Source organism: Bombina bombina, chromosome 1, assembly GCF_027579735.1.
Source record: "Bombina bombina isolate aBomBom1 chromosome 1, aBomBom1.pri, whole genome shotgun sequence".
NCBI classification, from domain to species: domain Eukaryota; kingdom Metazoa; phylum Chordata; class Amphibia; order Anura; family Bombinatoridae; genus Bombina; species Bombina bombina.
In genome coordinates, this window is record NC_069499.1 from 1,021,833,755 (window position 1) to 1,021,852,967 (window position 19,213).

At 40.6% G+C, this 19,213-nt stretch overlaps 1 protein-coding gene across 1 annotated transcript in view; it reads left to right on the forward strand.

Annotated features, from left to right (window-relative positions):
• The window catches only part of LOC128662624 (phosphatidate phosphatase LPIN3-like), an 86,002-nt gene that overhangs the window by 36,132 nt on the left and 30,657 nt on the right, over positions 1-19,213 (forward strand). Inside the window, 1 exon segment of the mRNA XM_053716518.1 lies at positions 18,954-19,044. Within this exon segment, the coding sequence (XP_053572493.1) occupies positions 18,954-19,044 (91 nt within the window).

Below are 19,213 nucleotides of genomic sequence, written 5' to 3' on the forward strand. Positions count from 1 at the left end.
AGGTGTTTCAAGCTGTCTTTTATGGGAGGTGAGCGGTGTTAGATGAAAGTTTGTTCAGAGCTCACAAGATGTGCGACCGCTCACCTACCCGGCTGGCTCCGTCATATTTACACATTTTAAGAATTATTTTTAGGAATTAACTAACTGAATGACAGTTAGGAATTATTCAAAACTGTCTACTTGGCTCCCCATTCACAGCAGAATTAAATTCAAAATTCTCACCCTTACATACAAAACTCTCACCAACGCCGCTCCCCTCTACCTATCCTCTCTAATACACAAGTATACTCCAGCCCGTCCACTAAGATCCAACAATGACCTGCTCCTTGCATCCGCGACTATCACCTCCTCTCATGCTAGACTGCAGGACTTCTGTCGTGCAGCACCTACCCTCTGGAACACTCTCCCTCGTGCTGTCAGGCTTTGCCCTAATCTTTCTTCCTTTAAATGCTCCCTGAAGACTTTTCTGTTCAGGGAAGCCTACCACCCAACTCAATAATAAATTAACTTCACTTACCTAACATTTCCCTCATCTAACTCTGTATTAACATCCTTCTCAATCTTGCAGTCCTCACCTCCTGTTTCCCAATCTCCTACCCTTCTAGATTGTAAGTTCCCACGGGAATAGGGCCCTCAATCCCTCCTGTATGTGTTTGTAAATTTTGTCCTGTATCTTACAAGTCTTGTATTGTTTTATTTAAATGAATTGTATCCATGGACAGCGCTGCGGAATATGTTGGCGCTTAATAAATAAAGTATAATAATAAATAATAATAATGGACAGACATTGGAGTCATAAATGAAGTTTATATCAGAAAGTTTGCAATATGGTTGTGAGGTAACCACAACTGATGTCACTGGCATGTGAGAGAAAAAGAATTTCGGAACACCGGATAATAGAGTATTTATAAAACCTGTATCCTTTATTGTTTCAAGTTTAAAAAACTCATAGCATTGAGTATATAAAGACAAGGATGGTTCCTTAGAAGGTGCAATATTGTTACTGGCAATTACTATAATACGGGTGGGATGTGGCTGGTCAGCTGGACGGCAATTACTGGAATTCAGGTGGAATGGCTTTGTGCGCGGGAAAATTATTAGAATGAAAAATAAATAATATTTTATAAAAAAATAAAATAAAAAAAAGATGGAGAGGAGGAAGACAAACAGTGATGTAAGTCCATCTGAAGGAATTAGAAAAACTACTACAAAGAGACAGTTAATGGGAAGAAAATAAATGAAATATAAGAGAGATTTTTTTATATACTTTAATTCCACTATTTCAAGCCAAGAATATACCAATCTCTGCTGGCTTTAGAATGGAAGTATTACGCAACGTGCATAGGGAGATTGTAATTTAACTTCTTCTCCGTCGGTTTTCCCTAATGTCCAGCCAGGCACTGTAGGGAGTTGCGGCGCGACGGGGGTGACACCATCAGAGGAAATTAATTTCTACTTGATGGTGTCACGGACCACCAACATCTTCTTGCGGACCACCACTGGCTTAAAGGACCAGTAAATACAGTAGATTTCCATAATCAACAAATCCATGAAAACAAGACAATGCAATAGCACTTAGTCTAAACTTCAAATGAGTAGATTTTTTCGTGACAAATTTGTGTCTATTTCTATTTCCCTTGTATCATGTGACAGCCATCAGCCAATCACAAATGCATATACATATATTCTGTGAATTCTTGCACATGCTCAGTAGGAGCTGGTGACTCAAAAAGTGTAAATATAAAAAGACTGCACATTTTGTTAATGGAAGTAAATTAGAAAGTTGTTTAAAATTGCATGCTCTATCTGAAACATGAAAGTTTATTTTTGACTTGAGTGTCCCTTTAACTGATATGCACTCGGCAGCTCCCTGCACTCTGAGATCTGCAGTGGAAGCAATAAGGTGTTCGAGTTAAAAAGGGATTTATATTATAAACTTTCCATTAAAATGCCCTTTTAAGGTTGACTTTGTATAGACAATGTATGAACTGATTGTCAGGCTCCATGACGCACTCAGGAAACATAACAGCACTCAGGGATGGATGGAATATACTTACTCACTTGATTTTTTACATATGCACTTACAGCCTCTATCGTTTGCATAGTGCTTTTAGCACCTGAGTTGTGTTTTATATCTTTGATCTATTATGCACCAGCAAACTTGTTGTGACATTATAATTTGCCCTGTTTTTTATCACATACATTTGGTATTGCATTAAAAAGATCAAACATAATTCATTAATAAATTAAAAAAGAAACAAGGCCATCTCCGTGTAAGCTTAAAGGGACAGTAAACACCTTGAGATTTTTATATAAACAGGTTAGTTATGAGTAGTGATACAACTTTTCAGTGTACTTTTATAACCTATTTCGCCCCTTTTTCACAGAATTTAGCTCTGAAACTGAAAAAGCACACTGCATACTTCTCAAGGCTAACCTTGTTGCATATCTTTAATTGACTTTGACAGATAATAATGGCTAAAAAGTGCATTTTATCTTAACAAAATGACTGGTCTAGCATCAGCTGCAGACTCAAACCCAGATTGACTCCTCGGAATAAGGCATGTGGTGGGTGGAGTTTGGCTCTTGATAAACAATGGGAGCAAATAAGCTGTTAATTTGTTTTAAAATTTCTTGGACTTGGCCAATATCTTGTTTTATAGCAAGACAACAGAACTTAGTATCTTGTTATTGCAAGGTATGTATTGCCCCTTTAAGTTAAATGCAGACACACATTGCAGATGGACATTATTCAGCTGTCAGCCTCCGTGACCATCTTTATGTAGCCTTTACAGGGTAATGTCACTGTATACATCACACATAACTGAGTTTTAGGAATGTTATCAGAATACAATGGGAACAAATATTTAGGCTTTGTTACCAGTTTAAATAGTGTGTCACAGGGTGTGTTTATACATTACTGTTTTATTTGCTAATTATTTAATTCCAATCAGGTTCACTCCACTGGACAAAAGCAGACTGGATAAATATAAATCTCTTTTTCTCGTAAATGTAGCTTTTTTTTTTTTTGCCTGAGTCTTGGAGTCTCAGCTGACGGCAAAATAAAGGAACATTTTCAAAGTTGGAAATTTGCCAGAGTCCTTTTTTTTGTACAGTTGGAAAGAGTTGTAATACTTCTGGACTATACATTACAGTTGGAAGTAAAAAACAAAACGGACAAGCTTCAAAGTCTGGCAAGCTTATTATGCAATAGTATTTGTTAAAGGGACAGTCTAGACCCACCTATTGTGTGTATGTTTTGGTAAGTTAAAGGGACAGTATACACCAATTTGCATATAACTGCATGTAATAGACACTTCTATAAAGAAGAATATGTACAGATTGTCGCGATCGCTGCTGCTGATCGCTTCCTCTGGCTCAGCGCGGTAGCGCTTTCATTGGTTGCTTAGCAACCCTGTTCCTGTCGGCCTTCCGATGACGTCAGGAGGCCTTCTTATTCCGGCGTCTCCTCTCATCGGTGCCTGTTTGTTTTACTCGTGGGCTTTGTGAGTACAAATTTATCTTTGGATATTCTGAATCTGTGCCTGCTTATCCTGAACCCTAATCCCTACCTGCCTGATATCGTTGCTGGACTCTGCTTACCTGACTACTCTATTGGTTAACCCCTACCTGCCTGATAATACGTTGCTGGACACTGCTTACCTGACTACTCTATTGGTTAACCCCTACCTGCCTGATAACACGTTGCTGGACATTGCTTACCTGACTACTCTATTGGTTAACCCATACCTGCCTGATAATACGTTGCTGGACATTGCTTACCTGACTACTCTATTGGTTAACCCATATCTACCTGATTACACGTTGCTGGACATTGCTTGCCTGACTATTCTATTGGTTAACCCTTACCTGCCTGATTACACGTTGCTGGACATTGCTTGCCTGATTACTCTATTGGTTAACCCCTTCTACACAAAGTTTCTTCTCCTGACCCTGCTGTGTCATCTTCCAGTCTATTACTGTGAGTATATTAAACTACAGCTGTCGCAGGGTCAGGTCCTGGTATATACTCACTGTGCTAGGGTGTTATTTACCTCATTCTAGCATTTGGGTCTAACTCTGGACTTTACCTATCCTGACATTACAAACAGGCCATATAATGGACCCTGGTGAGTTATCCAGAGCTGTGGCTCTACAGGGACAGCTTCTTGGAACCCACTCTGCACACCTGCAATCCCTGGATTCTAAATTGGATCAAATAACTGCTCTTTTGCATAACCTTTCTCCTCCTTCTCAAGTCTCGGCAACACCTGTTGTTCCTGCGGCCAGCTCTAACCCTGCGTTTAATCCGCCACAACCTGCAGAACAATTTATTCCTAGAATTCCACTACCGGATAAATATGACGGCAATCCTGAAGACTGTCGAGGATTTCTTAATCAGTGCCGCCTTCACTTCAGAAATAATCCTCAGATGTTTGTTTCCTCTTCCTCCAAGATCACCTTTTTAATTTCTCTTATGAAGGGTAAAGCCCTGGCTTGGGTTTCTCCACTGTTGGAAAAAGATGATCCTTTGCTCCAGGATATTGACACTGCTCTTTTGCATAACCTTTCTCCTCCTTCTCAAGTCTCGGCAACACCTGTTGTTCCTGCGGCCAGCTCTAACCCTGCGTTTAATCCGCCACAACCTGCAGAACAATTTATTCCTAGAATTCCACTACCGGATAAATATGACGGCAATCCTGAAGACTGTCGAGGATTTCTTAATCAGTGCCGCCTTCACTTCAGAAATAATCCTCAGATGTTTGTTTCCTCTTCCTCCAAGATCACCTTTTTAATTTCTCTTATGAAGGGTAAAGCCCTGGCTTGGGTTTCTCCACTGTTGGAAAAAGATGATCCTTTGCTCCAGGATATTGACACTTTTGTATCTATATTTTCTTCTGTGTTTGATAAACCTGGTAGATCAGCGGCGGCTGAAGTAGGACTTTTAGATTTAAGACAAGGATCTCTTTCTGTAGCACAATACGCTATAGAATTCCGGACTTTAGCTGCTGAAACTATGTGGAATCATGGGGCACTACGTGCCGCATTTCGTAAAGGTCTTTGTGATCGTTTGAAAGATGAACTGGTTTATAGGGATCTTCCCGATTCTCTTGAAGATCTTATCAACCTATGTATTAAGCTTGATGCTCGCTACTCTGAGCGTCTCCATGAACGTGGCCGTAACAGAAGATCCTTTATCAGACCTTCCTATCGTCCTATGCCTCATTCTCCAAAACTTCCTACTCCAAATGCTTCTATCTCTGAGTCAAGGGAACCCATGGAGGTTGGTGCTATTAAATTATCCGAAGCTGAACGTCTCAGGAGGCGTAATCTGGGACTATGTCTTTACTGCGGTATTAAGGGGCATATGTTAAAAGATTGTCCAACTCGTCCAGTAAAAGCCAGGGCTTAACTCCAGGAAGAGGGGCTGAGTTAAGCCAAAGTTCTTTTTCTTCCCTCAATCCCAAGCTGTTTGTTCCGGTTACTATCTGCTTTGGCAACGCCAAATTTCAGGCTCAAGCACTCATCGACTCTGGAGCTGCAGGAATGTTTATGGATTCAGAGTTTGTCAATGCTTTTCGTATTCCTTTGCTTTCCAAGAGCCAATTACTTAAAGTCACTACTGTCAGTGGTCAACCCTTAGGTTCTGGTTTCATTCAATATTCTACCATCCCTCTACTCATGTCTGTTGGAGTACTTAATTCCGAAACCATTTGTTTTGACATCATCTCTTCCCCACAGTTTCCTCTCATTTTGGGACTTCCATGGCTTCAACTACATGATCCAGTTTTTTCCTGGTCTAAAGGAGAGCTTGTTGCTTGGGGATCTTCTTGTTTCACACAGTGTCTACGGAATGCTCCCAAAACTTCTAGTACTGTTGTGGCAGTTTTGGACGTTCCTGATTCTTTGCCTGAACAATATCATTCTTTTTGTGATGTCTTTTCCAAAAAAGATGCTGAAGTATTACCTCCTCACCGCACCTTTGATTGTCCCATTGACTTATTACCAGGAGCACCTCTACCGAAGGGTAAAAATTACCCACTTTCTCGTCAAGAAAATGTTTCACTTGAGGAATATATCAAGGATAATTTGGCTCTAGGTTTTATCCGCCCTTCTTCTTCTCCAGTAGGGGCAGGTTTCGTCTTTGTGGAAAAGAAAGATGGAGGTCTTCGTCCTTGCATTGATTATCGAGCTCTTAATCAAATTACAATCAAGAATTCTTATCCACTTCCTCTCATTCCCGAATTATTTGATCGTCTCCAGGGTGCTTCCATCTTTACCAAATTGGATCTTCGTGGGGCATATAATCTGGTCAGAATCCGTAAAGGGGACGAGTGGAAAACTGCCTTCAACACTAGGTTTGGACACTACGAATATTTAGTTATGCCTTTTGGGTTATGCAATGCCCCTGCAGTTTTCCAGCATTTCGTTAATGAAATATTCAGAGACTATCTTAATCAATTCGTTATTATCTATCTTGATGATATTCTGATTTATTCCCGGACTGTACAGGATCACATTCATCATGTTACATTAGTACTCCAGAGATCGGGCATTTCCCGAAAGAAATCAGCTATTTTACCTGAAAAAAAATACAAAGACCCCCCCAACAGTAAAACCCACCACCCAACCAAACTCCCAAATTAAAAACCTAACTAACAAAAACCTAAGCTACCCATTGCCCTGAAAAGGGCATTTGTATGGACATTGTCCTTAAAAGGGCATTCAGCTCTTTTTTTGCCCTGAAAAGGGTATTCAGCTCTTTTAAGAAAAGCCCAAACTCTAATCTAAAAAAAAACACCCCAAAAAAGTTTAAAAAACACTAACCCCCAACGATCTGAATAGCCAATAGAATTTCAGTAGCTCTCATCCTATTGGCTGATTTGAACAGTCAATAGGATTTCAGTAGCTCTTATCCTATTGGCTGATTTGAATTTCAAAAATCAAATCAGCCAATAGGAATGCAAGGGACGCCATTTTGAAAAGGCTCCCTTGCATTGAAGATTCAGTATACAGCGGCACCATATAAAGAGGATGCTCCGTGCCGGATGTCTTTAGGATGGACCCACTCCGCCGGGATGAAGATAGAAGACACCGCCAGGATGAAGATAGAAGATGTCGTCTGGATGAAGATACAAGACGCCGCCTGGATGAAGACTTCGCCGCCTGGGTGTCTTGACTTCAGAAACTGTAAGTGGATCATCAGGGGTTAGTGTTAGTTTTTTTTGGGGGGTGTTTTTTTGGTTTTTTTTGTTTGTTTTTTTAGATTAGGGTTTGGGCTTTTCTTAAAAGAGCTAAATGCCCTTTTAACCCCTTAAGGACCACAGCACTTTTCCATTTTCTGACCGTTTTTTACATTTCTGCGGTGTTTGTGTTTAGCTGTAATTTCTTACTCATTTACTGTACCCACACATATTATATACCGTTTTTCTCGCCATTAAATGGACTTTCTAAAGATACCATTATTTTCATCATATTTTATAATTTACTATAAAAAATTTTATAAAATATGATAAAAAAAAATATGGAAAAAACACATTTATTTTTAATTTTCTAATTTTGACCCCCAAAATCTGTTACACATCTACAACCACCAAAAAACACCCATGCTAAATAGTTTCAAAATTTTGTCCTGAATTTAGAAATACCCAATGTTTACATGTTCTTTGCTTTTTTGCAAGTTATAGGGTCATAAGTACAAGTAGCAAATTAGCGATAGATATATTGGAACACTGATATCTGTCAGGAATCCTTGAATATCCCTTGAAATGTATATATTTTTCTTTAGTAGACAACCCAAAGTATTGATCTAGGCCCATTTTGTTATATTTAATGCCACCATTTCACCGCCAAATGCGATTAAATAAAAAAAATATTTCACTTTTTCACAAACTTTTTCACAAACTTTAGGTTTCTCACTAAAATTATTTGCAAACAGCTTGTGCAATTATGGCACAAATTGTTGTAAATGCTTCTCTGGGATCCCCTTTGTTCAGAAATAGCAGATTTCTATGGCTTTGGCGTTACTTTTTGGTAATTAGAAGGCCGCTAAACGCTGCTGCGCACCACACGTGTATTATGCCCAGCAGTGAAGGGGTTAATTAGGGAGCTTGTAGGGAGCTTGCAGGGTTAATTTTAGCTGTAGTGTAGTAGACAACCGAAAGTATTGATCTAGGCCCATTTTGATATATTTCATGCCACAATTTTACCGCCAAATTCGATCAAATAAAAAAAATCGTTCACTTTTTCACTAGCTTTGGGTTTCTCACTGAAATTATTTACAAACAGCTTGTGCAATTATGGCACAAATGGTTGTAAATGCTTTTCTGGGGTCCCCTTTGTTCAGAAATAGCAGACATATATGGCTTTAGCATTGCTTTTTGGTAATTAGAAGGCCGCTAAATGCAGCTGCACACCACACTTGTATTATGCCCAGCAGTTAAGGGGTTAATTAGGTAGCTTGTAGGGATCTTGAATTATTAGTTTTAGCTCTAGTGTAGAGATCAGCCTCCCAGCTGACAAATCCCACCCCCTGATCCCTCCCAAACAGCTCTCTTCCCTTCCCCACCCCATAATTGTCCCTGCCATCTTAAGTACTGGCAGAAAGTCTGCCAATACTAAAATAAAAGCCTTTTTTGTTTGTTTCTTTGCTTGTTTTAAATATATTCTGCTGTGTAGGATCCCCCCTTAGCCCCCAACCTCCCTGATCCCCCCTCAAAGAGCTCTCTAACCCTCCCCCCACTAACTATTTGCCCCCATTTTGGGTACTGGCAGCTGTCTGCCAGTACCCACTTTGCAGTCAAATGAGGCGCTTTTTATTAAAAAAAATAAAGCCCACTTTTTCTGTAGTGTAGCTGCCCCCTCTATACCCTCCCCCTCCCAGATCCCTTTTTAGTTATTCATTTTCCCCCTCCTCTGCCACCCGCCAACTTCTCCAACCACCCTCTCCCACCACTTCAAACTTACAAATACTGCTTATATTGCGGCTGTGCGCGCACACCCGACATTCTCCGGGAGTTTCCCAGCGATGGGCCGCCCACCCGCCTCCCTACAGCTGCTCCCACCCACCAACGATCGGCACAAAGTGGCCCTCTCTGCATCGGCGTGCCAAAAAAGGTATTGCAGTGATGCCTCAATATTGAGGCATCACTGCAATACCTTGAAAGCGCCTGGAAGCGATCAGGATCGCTTCCACCACTTGAAACCTCTAAGGACGTACAGGGTATGTCCTTGGTCGTTAACTGAACTTTTTTGTAGTTGTTAAGGGGTTAAGTGCAATGCCCATACAAATGCCCTTTTCAGAGCAAAAAGTAGCTTAGATTTTTGTTAGGTTTTTTTATTTTGGGGGGTTGGTTGGGTGGTGGGTTTTACTTGTATTTTTTTTCAGGTAAAAGAGCTGATTTCTTTAGGGCAATGCCCTACATAGAGGCCCTTTTAAAAGGGCTATTGGTAGTTTATTGTAGGCTAGGGTTTTTTTTTTTATTTGGGGGGGCTTTTTTTATTTTTATAGGGCTATTAGATTCGGTGTAATTGTTTTTATTTTGCATAATTTCTTTTGTTATTTTTCGTAATTTAGTGTTTGTTATTTTTTGCAATTTAGTATTTTTTTATTTTTTTGTAATTTAGCATTTTTTATTTTTGTAATTGTAAAAAAATAAAATCTAATAAAATTAGATTTCATATTTTTTTAGTAGTGTTAGGTTTTTTAATGTGTAATTTAATTTATTTAGTTGATAGTTATTTTAATATTAGTATAATCGTAATGTTAGTTTAATTTATAGTTTAAACTTAGGTTTTTTTAATTTCAGAGAAAAAAACCATACGACAGTATAGTGATAGAGTGCGCCAAACGCTTCAATAAGAGCGTGTTATATAGCCAGAATAGCTAGTCTAGACTCTATAGTAAAGAACAACAATACTGCTGAGTAAGTGAAACAGTTACAGAATGTGGCAAAAACGTGACACAAAATATGTGTAATATGTAACAGTGAGATATCTCAAATGCAAGACAGAAATGATATAACGTATAAAAATGATGGCAATTAATAGCAAATAAAAATAAGATGCAATATCTATATAATAACAACAATTGATATTTAAAATGCTTATCGTGCGAAAGTCCTGAAAAATACTTGAAAACGGTATCTCAAACCGTCAGTGTCTCTGAGGGTTAAAAGGAGACTTCGGCACAATGAGGATATTGGAGTGCAGCAGGCAGCTGGTCTTGGGACTGTGTGATCAAACAGAATATCTAAAAAATTAACAAAAGAAGACAGCGCCTCATAGTGCAAAAAGGTTCCAAAAGCTGGAGTCACAATAGGAGACAAACAGTTGTAGATATACTCACAAGAGCACTGGCACTCTTATATAAAGACGTGCGAATGAGCAGGCTGACGTTTTCACAGCAGTCAGTATGCTGGAAAGTAGATGGTATCCAAACTTCCAAGGTGCAGCTGTGGGCTCTCCTCCACGGGTCAAGAAGGGATCGTCTGTAGCAGCGCTGTGTTGGAATAGGCAGCTTTCACTGCGTGCAGCATGCACTTGGAGCTAGTGTTCACAAAAGGTCTCTCAACGGAGATGTTATGAAAAGAAAAACGTTGTGGAAGCAACAAAGTTTGTAGCAATAAAAAAGCCAAAATAACTAGGCTTAAATAAAAAGGTGTAAAAACAATTTATTTTGAGAGCTTTAAACGCGTTTCTCGGCCGCAAGCTCCTGGCCGTTTCTTCAGGTATAATGAATGATTTAGGGGTTAATAGTTTAATTTCGTTTTATTTGCGATGTGGTGGGCTGGCGGTTTAGGGGTTCATAGTTTTATTTAGTGGCAGTGATGTGGGAGGCCAGAGGTTTAGGGGTTAATAACTTTATTTAGTGGCGGCAATGTCGGGGAGCGGCTCAATAGGGGTTAATATTTTTATTATAGTGTGGACAATGTTGGGGTGCGGGGGAATAGGGGTTAATAACTTTACTTATAGTGGCAGCGATGTCGGGCAGCGGCGGAATAGGGAATAATACATTTTATTAGTGGCGGCGATGTCGGGAGCAGCTGAATAGGGGCCAATAACTTTAATTTAGTGTTTGCGAAGCGGGAGGGCCTCGGTTTAGGGGTTAATAGGTAGTTTATGGGTGTTAGTTTACTTTGTAACACTTTAGTTATGAGTTTTGTGTAACAGTTTTGTTGCGTAAAACTCATCTCAGATTGCGAAATGGATCGTGTCGGTATAGGCTGTAACGCAAGCTTTTTAGCCTCACCGCAAAACTTGTAATGGAAGCGCTATGGAAATTCCACGTAAAAACGACTGACGTTGCGTTACAGGCTAAAATGCTTGCGGTACAGCTATACCGACAAGACTCAAAATGACTGCGGTCCAGTTTTAGCGCTGAAATGGCCATTTTTTTAGCGTTATAACACGAACGCAAAACTCGTAAGCTAGGTGAATGTTATTTAAAAATAAGCAAAACTATACATTAACAAAAAACATTTCTAGATGGGCTATATAAATGGATCATCTACAAAACATTTATGCAGAGAAATATCTAGTGTATAATGTCCCTTTAAGTTTCTCCAATCGCAATCCATTCTTAAAGGGATAGTCTAGACCCAATACATAATTTTGATTACTTATTGTTACATACCAGAGAAGCATCTTGCAACTGGTCCCACAAATATAAGCTTGTAAGAAGTACATGAAATATTTAAATATTCTTCGATTGTTAGGAGACGAAAATGACTACCATGCTCCACCCAACTTTTGCACGTATATTTTGGTATGTTAAGTTTCTCCAATCACAATCGACTCTTAAATAAGTTTTCCAACTCACACATGTGCAATTTGAAATAGCTAATTGAAAAATATTAAACATGCACTACTAAATGGTCATACTGGAAAACCGCTAAATGGACAAGACTGTTCCTTTAATTATTTTTTGTATATGGGTATTAAAAATGTGATGCTATTACAAATTTTACTGTATTGCAATCCATTTTTTAATGAAGTGATCTCTTTTGTCTGTGATGAATGATGAGCCCGATTCAGTCAGTTAGAGAAAGCTCACTGCATAGCAACAAGACTTGCACTTAGAGAAGATTTGATCATATTTAAATGAATCGTATTAGAGTAAATCACAATTTTTCGAGTTAGCAATTAGCCCATTATTTTTTTTAAATATATTTATTTATTACCAGCAGTGAATACAAATAACATCTCGTATCAGAACACAGAGCAGGGTGTGTAATTAAAACATCCAGTATTATGGAATTTCATCCTAGTACATAATTGATCAATTTATCAAGTAAAGCTATTACTTAAAATGAGAAATGAATAAAGAAAAGAATAGTAAAATACTTAAATTTACAGCATCAAGGAGATTCACTGTTGGGGTATTTCTCTTATAGGACAAATCGACAGAACAGAAAAGAAGAAAAAAAAAAACAACTATTTGCAACAATGTTTATAGTAATATTATACATGGTTGCAAACACTGCTGCCATAAACTGCCAAAGTCGTGCATGCTACTAAGCTCCTATTAGCCTATTTGATAATAGAAGTAAATTGGAAAGTTGTTGAAAATTGTATTCTTTATCTGAATCATTAACATTTAACTTTGACTTTACTGTCCCTTTAAAAAAAAAAAAATTAATTACCAGTTTTAGATTTTTGCCAAAACATAGTTCTCTTCAAAATAAAGTATATGAAGTAGTTGTCCATAATATATATTAATGACTAAATCACTGCCATATACTGGAGCTCTGTGACATTAGGTGTATGATTACGGAGTAGCTTTCACAATAAGACGATTATAAAACTATATAGGGTTAGAGGCCTTAAAGTAACTGATTTATACTACGTTACATGAGGTGTCAGCCAGACGTGTGAGCTCACATGCTAAAGATAGTATAAGAAGAACAGTTAAAGGGACGGTATCAAAACAACGTTGCTGTAAACTTTTATTGTTTATTTTGTCCTGTTTTCCTGTAATTTAATTCTGAAAATTGAGAAAGCACATGGGCAGCCTTACAAGCCTTACCTTGCCACATATCTTCATCTTATCATTTCTGCTAAAGTGAAACAATGGAGACTTTGTTAATATAATGACAGTGAAAAGCACTGTTCCTTGTTCTGCGCAGGGTGTTTACGTGTGCTTGCACCAACCTGATTTTTAGAAATCGCACAATTGTCTAAACTGCGCACTCCTGCTTCAGTTTTGACCCTCATTCCCTGCGTTGGGGCTCATGACACACTTCTGCTTGTTTTTATCTCTTTTTTTTTGTATTTTTCATACTGTCACTGTGTGAAGAGGAGGGAAGCCACTGTGCTATGTGGCGTCATTAGCCCTAGCCTCATTATCCAATAGCTCTCCCCTATGAGGGCCATACTCTGCCTTCAGCTGACCCAACCATCTGGAAGGATAACAAGGGAGCCAGCAAAACCTGCTTTAGTGATTTATTCTTACAGCAGTCCTCCCACGCACTGAATTGAACAAGCAGGTGTAGCGATACAGAGTAGACCCAGGCACTGAACATGCACAAGCCATGAAAACCCCAGCTGCTGCAGGTAAAAACAACAGTCATACACGTGCCAAACAAAACTGTCACAAACTACTTACATGCAGCCCTGAGTACACTTACAGGCTGAGTACAGTCATTTCCTTCATGCAGGACTGACTGCAACAATGTCCCTTGCTGCTGTGCACATCCTTGTCATCCTCTCACTCCATACAGCTAAGCCCCCACCACATTAACCACAGTAGATTGAGGAAAGGATCGTTGTAGTTATAGAACATTACTACAGACAGGAATGTAAGAAAGTAATGAGCAGAGAATTAGTTTGTGGGCATAGTGAAGCTGGTAGGATAGTATTTTCAGGTAAGGGCATTCATTTAGAATGGTGCCACGTTATTGAGGGTTTTCTTCTTAAACGGGAAGAGTCCACAGCTGCATTCATTACTTTTGGGAATTCAGAACCTGGCCACCAGGAGGAGGCAAAGACACCCCAGCCAAAGGCTTAAATACCTCTCCCACTTCCCTCATCCCCCAGTCATTTTTTCCCTTTCGTCTCAGGAGGTTGGCAGAGAAGTGTCAGAAGATTGAAGATAGTCTCTCATGGAGGGTAGTACTCTTCGAAATGGGACTGGAGTTTTAAGTAGTCCTGTCAGTCTCTCAGTGAGAGCATGAGTGAAAGTTAGAGTCTGGAGATGCAGGGAGAGTATTTCTGCAAAACCATCCCGACTCATATTAGCAGCTCCTGGGCAATCAGCGTTGACGAGTTTCGCTGCCTGCCTTTATTCACTCAAGTCCATGTCAGAAGCAAGGTTACTATCTGTCATACTTGAAGGGCCGTGTTCCTGTTCCACGGCGTGGATTCCAGTAAGATCGTTTTATTTTGATATGTGAATGTAATGTTAAATGAAAAAAGTCAGGGTCCCAGTGGGACTCCTTCATCTTATGGAATCAGGGGTTAATATCTCCTGAGGGGGGTTATTGAACAGGGGGGACTTTAATCATGTGTGTTATGTGATTTTGTCTGCTATTGTGTTGTGATACTTGGGCTCATGGCTATTCAGACATAACAACTTTATTTTATCAGTTTGCGTGGTCCGAGGGACTGGCGCGCTTTTTTGGCTTACACATTGCACCTCGTGACCGGGTGTGGTCATGTTTGTATTCCATTTCCGAACCTTGACCGAGTGGCGATGGAGAGATCTGTTCATTAGTTGTCTGGTTCACAGGAGGTGGTGAGTACCCCAGCCATTGGAGGTGTAAGGTGCCGTTAGTGTTTGTCCATAATTGCAACCTCCAAGTTATGGAGGATTCTCATTTTTTGGAGACGGATATCTCTGATTCGGAGTATACGTCTTGCGAAGAGTATGAAATGGCCAGGGTTATCCATGCCCATCAGTAATATTCCGATTGCCGTTCTAGAGTACTCTCTTCCCCTGAGTCAGGGAATTTAGAGTGTGCTGAGCCATCCACCCCTGAGGATTCTATATCCCAAGAGGCGCGTGTCCCAGAACCTTCCTTTGCTACGCAAGCAGGTGTCCCTAGGGCTGTTACTCCTTCTCCGGAAGGCTGCTTGTTTCCTCCAGAGGTTACATCATGGTTCTGCATGGCCATATCTATGGCACTGGTGCATTTATATCTTCCTAGTGAAGTGTTTTTAATATACTGTCCGTGTTCTGTTAACCCGGGGTTTGTCAGGCGTGGGATCGCCTGAGTCAGTTAGACCTTCTGGGTAAACTATGGCCTCTGAGGCTTCAGGGGCCCCACCCTTGGGGCCGGGGTCGTCCATTGATCTGGCGGGGGATCATTTTGCCTTCCGTTATAGACTGGCACGTCTTCGTGTCCTACTAAGACATGTTTTGGCGGTGCTGGAGGATTCCAGTCCTACTGTGCCGAGGTATCCTCGGTCTGCGGTGTCGGATGGCAAGCTGTGTTAGACGTGTAGGGATGAAGATAATCTCTTTAATCTCTCCGTTTTTCTTTTCTTTTAAGTATCTGTTCCAGTTCTGAGCTTGGGAAGATGGGGCCTCTAATCGGCTGGTCCAGTTGGCGTGACGTTTTCCTTGGGCGTTCACCTTCGGGTGCTGCCTTCATTTTATTTAAATCTGGTTAGGATATATTTGATTTGTTTTAGTAAGCTAATGTCTGCTATAATTTTCCATTTGGGAATATTACTTCTCTGGAACTGATACTTGCGATTTTGTGGTCGCGTGCGCACTTCTTTGGAAGCTGCACGTTTTATATATCAGAACTAAGTTATGATTATAGTTTGTTTTTGATCCCTTTGGGGCTTTGATTTTTCTTGGACAGTTCAAGTGTTCCTTGTACCAGGCACGTACTGGTCGGGCGCTAGCTACTGTTCCTTAGGGTTCATGTCACCCACGTGGTGCCGCGGTGCTGGTTATCCTGTCAGGTGTTGAGTCGTTTACTTGTTGGAGTGTTCGCTTTTTGTTTACTTATCCACTAGTTGAGGAGGTGTGTCAGTTTCTTATACGTCAACTTGCTTCTTGTCCTCGATGAATGGAGTGTCGGAGGGATTGTATAGGTCCTCTGCCGTCCCTTATGTGGGGATCCGTCTACGACTCATCGTGGGTCCTGGAGTTTTTTTGTTTTTTTTTTGTTTTTTGGTCTCAGTACTGAGGTTCTCCATTCCCAAGGGGTTTTGGAGGTTGGGATGACCGTGGGACAGTTGGGGTACCAGTTTGGATAACAATTTTAGTTTCAATCTTGGTATTTTCTGAGTGTCTGTTTTTTCTTGCGATCTAGTCGCAGGTACTCCTTGAGCTTGCGGGAACTGGTTCTCCCCCCTCGTGAGTGGTCTGGTCATCTGAGTCCGGGAGTTCGGGTATGTCCGTCTTTCCCTTTTTTTCAGTTTCTCGCAAGCTCTCATAAGTTGGAGCGCAGGGGTTTGGCTTCCCCCTTCCTTGGCAACCGCCTCTGGTCCACTTCTCAGCTGGATTTCTGGAGTTGTCTGTTATTCCTGGTACCGTTTTTTCTGGGAGGCTGATCCCGTGAGGATCTGTGACTTTACATCTAAGGGGCGTATTACGCTCGCTGGTGTAGCCTAGTGGGTCGCCTAGTTGCCCACATGGTTAGGGTGGCATGTTGAATCCTGCTACTGTGGTATGTCTCCATTTTATGAAGACCTGTCTCTACGGGTGCAAATTGCCATCTCTGGGGCCTGTCCAGATGTCTTCTATGATATTGGTTTGAGTTTCTTGCATCCAATGTTCAAGGCTACGGGGGTGTGGAATGCTCTACCTAGTATGCCTCTCTCCGTATGCGGCGACTTGGTGGTTTCTCAGGACATGCGGCCTGTCCCGGGTTTCTGAGCCATGTCTCTTGTCTGAGTATTTGGGGTCCGGGTCGCTGCACTCAGTCCTGGGCGGTTTAGTTTCAAACTTTAGGGTTTAGACAGTTTTCCATCCTGTCGATGGGCTCCGGGTTTTCCTTCGGTCCTGATATGGTTTTCCTACCTATATATGGCTAGTTTTAGCGATTGTGTCTTCTAGACTAGGGTTCAGTGGGGAGTTTGTGGCTTCCTTAGAGCACCATTAATTATATGGTGCTGTGTCATAGGATCTAAGGTTGGATTTTGTTCTTCCTCGCAATCACTTACTCATAGGTTGGGAGTGTCTCTTGGGAGAGGGATTTCTTAGAGAGTTCTTTTCTTTGGGTGGTTATCCTATAACCACCTTCGTTCACTTGTCTTGAGTCCTATTCTGTTGGTCCTTTGGATTTCCTTTTGGGTACTCTGTTTTCCCCTTCGGGGGTAGGCGATGCTGCCTTTCCTTCGGATAAGTTTGTGCGATTTGGGAGCCTTGCGGGACTTGGCTCCTGGGAGGCATTGTGCTCAGTGGATGAGGGAAGTGGCTGGGGTGTCTATGCCTCCTCCTGGTTGCCAGGTTCTGAATTCCCAAAAGTAATGAATGCAGCTTTGGACTTTTCCCGTCAGAAGAAAAGAAATGATCAGGTAAGCATAATTTAAGTTTTTGTATGTTGGGGTGAAAATTAGGGAGTCTAGTGGAGAGGCTAACCGAGAGGTGCAACCAATGAGAAGGGCTATAAGACGTATATTTTGCAGAAGCCTTTTTTAATGGATCAATAGTAGCTTGGAAGACCAAAGAGGGAGGAATTTCGGTGGTCAAGGTTGGATATGATGAGTTAGTGAATTTTTGATGAGTTTTAGTTGTGTCTGTATTGCAGATGAAGTGCCAGAGAAAGCTACACTGAAGGTAAAATTAGAGAGATAGAAGAGAACCATGAGAGGGTTGTATCACAATGTCAGACAAATTAAGGGTTTGCAGCAGGAGAGGGTGGTAAGTTGCTCATAGATTGTGCATGATTTGCAGAGAGAGAAATGGCATAAGCAGCTAATTTATTACCTTCATAATTGCAGTCTCTGAGGCACAGACCATATGCTGTAAAGAAGTCATTGTTGTATTCTGATTGAATGAGATAATGTATTTATTGTATCCAATCCACTGAACATATAGGGGCCGATTTATTATTAAAGTGAGGGCGGACATGATACGATGTAGTGTTTCATGTCCACCACACATCGATAAATGCCGGCAGAGTATTTATCATTGCACAAGCAGTTCTTGTGAACTGCTTGTGCAATACCACCCCCTGCAGATTTGCGGGCAATCGGCTGCTAGCATTGGGTGTCAATCAGCTCGATCTTATAGGATCGGGCGGATTAATGTCCGCAGCCTCAGGGCAGGCGGACAAGTTATGGGGCAGTGGTCTTTAGACCGCTGCTTCATAACTGCTGTTTCCGGCGAGCCTGAAGGGACACTGAACCCCAATGTTTTCTTTCGTGATTCGTATAGAGCATGCAATTTTAACCAACTTTCTAATTTACTCCTATTATCAATTTTTTCTTCGTTCTTTTGCTATCTTTATTTGAAAAAGAAGGCAGCTAAGCTTTTTTTGGTTCAGTACTCTGGACAGCACTTTATTATTGGTGGATGAATTTATCCACCAATCAACAAGGAAAACCCAGGTTGTTCACCAAAAATGGGCCAGCAACTAAACTTACATTCTTGCATTTCAAATAAAGATACCAAGAGAATGAAGAAAATTTGATAATAGGAGTAAATTAGAAAGTCATGCTCTATCTGAATCACAAAAGAAAACTTTTGGGTTCAGTGTCCCTTTAAGTTTTATTGGATGGAGCATTTGCAGTAGTTTCACCACTGAAACAAAAATCATTATTATGGGTGTGTCCACGCAATACATTTTCTGTTACAATCTGCAGGCCATACGGCTTTGCAGTATGAGTTATCTAATTTATTGGGAGAGCAAGAAAATATTATTTCAATATTCTTTCTTTTTCTGTTCCTTTTCCTTCTCCTTTATTTTACAATCTATTTAACTTCTTTACCTTCTCTCGCTAGAAACTCTCACATTTCTTCTTATTTACATGAATATTTCTTTATCTATTGGCAGTTTCAGAAACCGTGATCAAAGCCTCTTCTCTGACACCCGATGACATGTTGTCTCCTGACTCCCAGGAAGTCTCTCTTTACTTCCCAAACAGGTTAGTTCTCTCATACAGCCCTGTGATCAAAAACTCGACAGCATGGAGAGAGAAAACAAAATATCTTTGGAATTTGTTTAAAACCTTATTTTGTAATGTATGAGTCACATACAAATCCCTGCAGAGTGAGATAAACATATCTCAAGGTAAAATTTAAAGGGACAGTCTA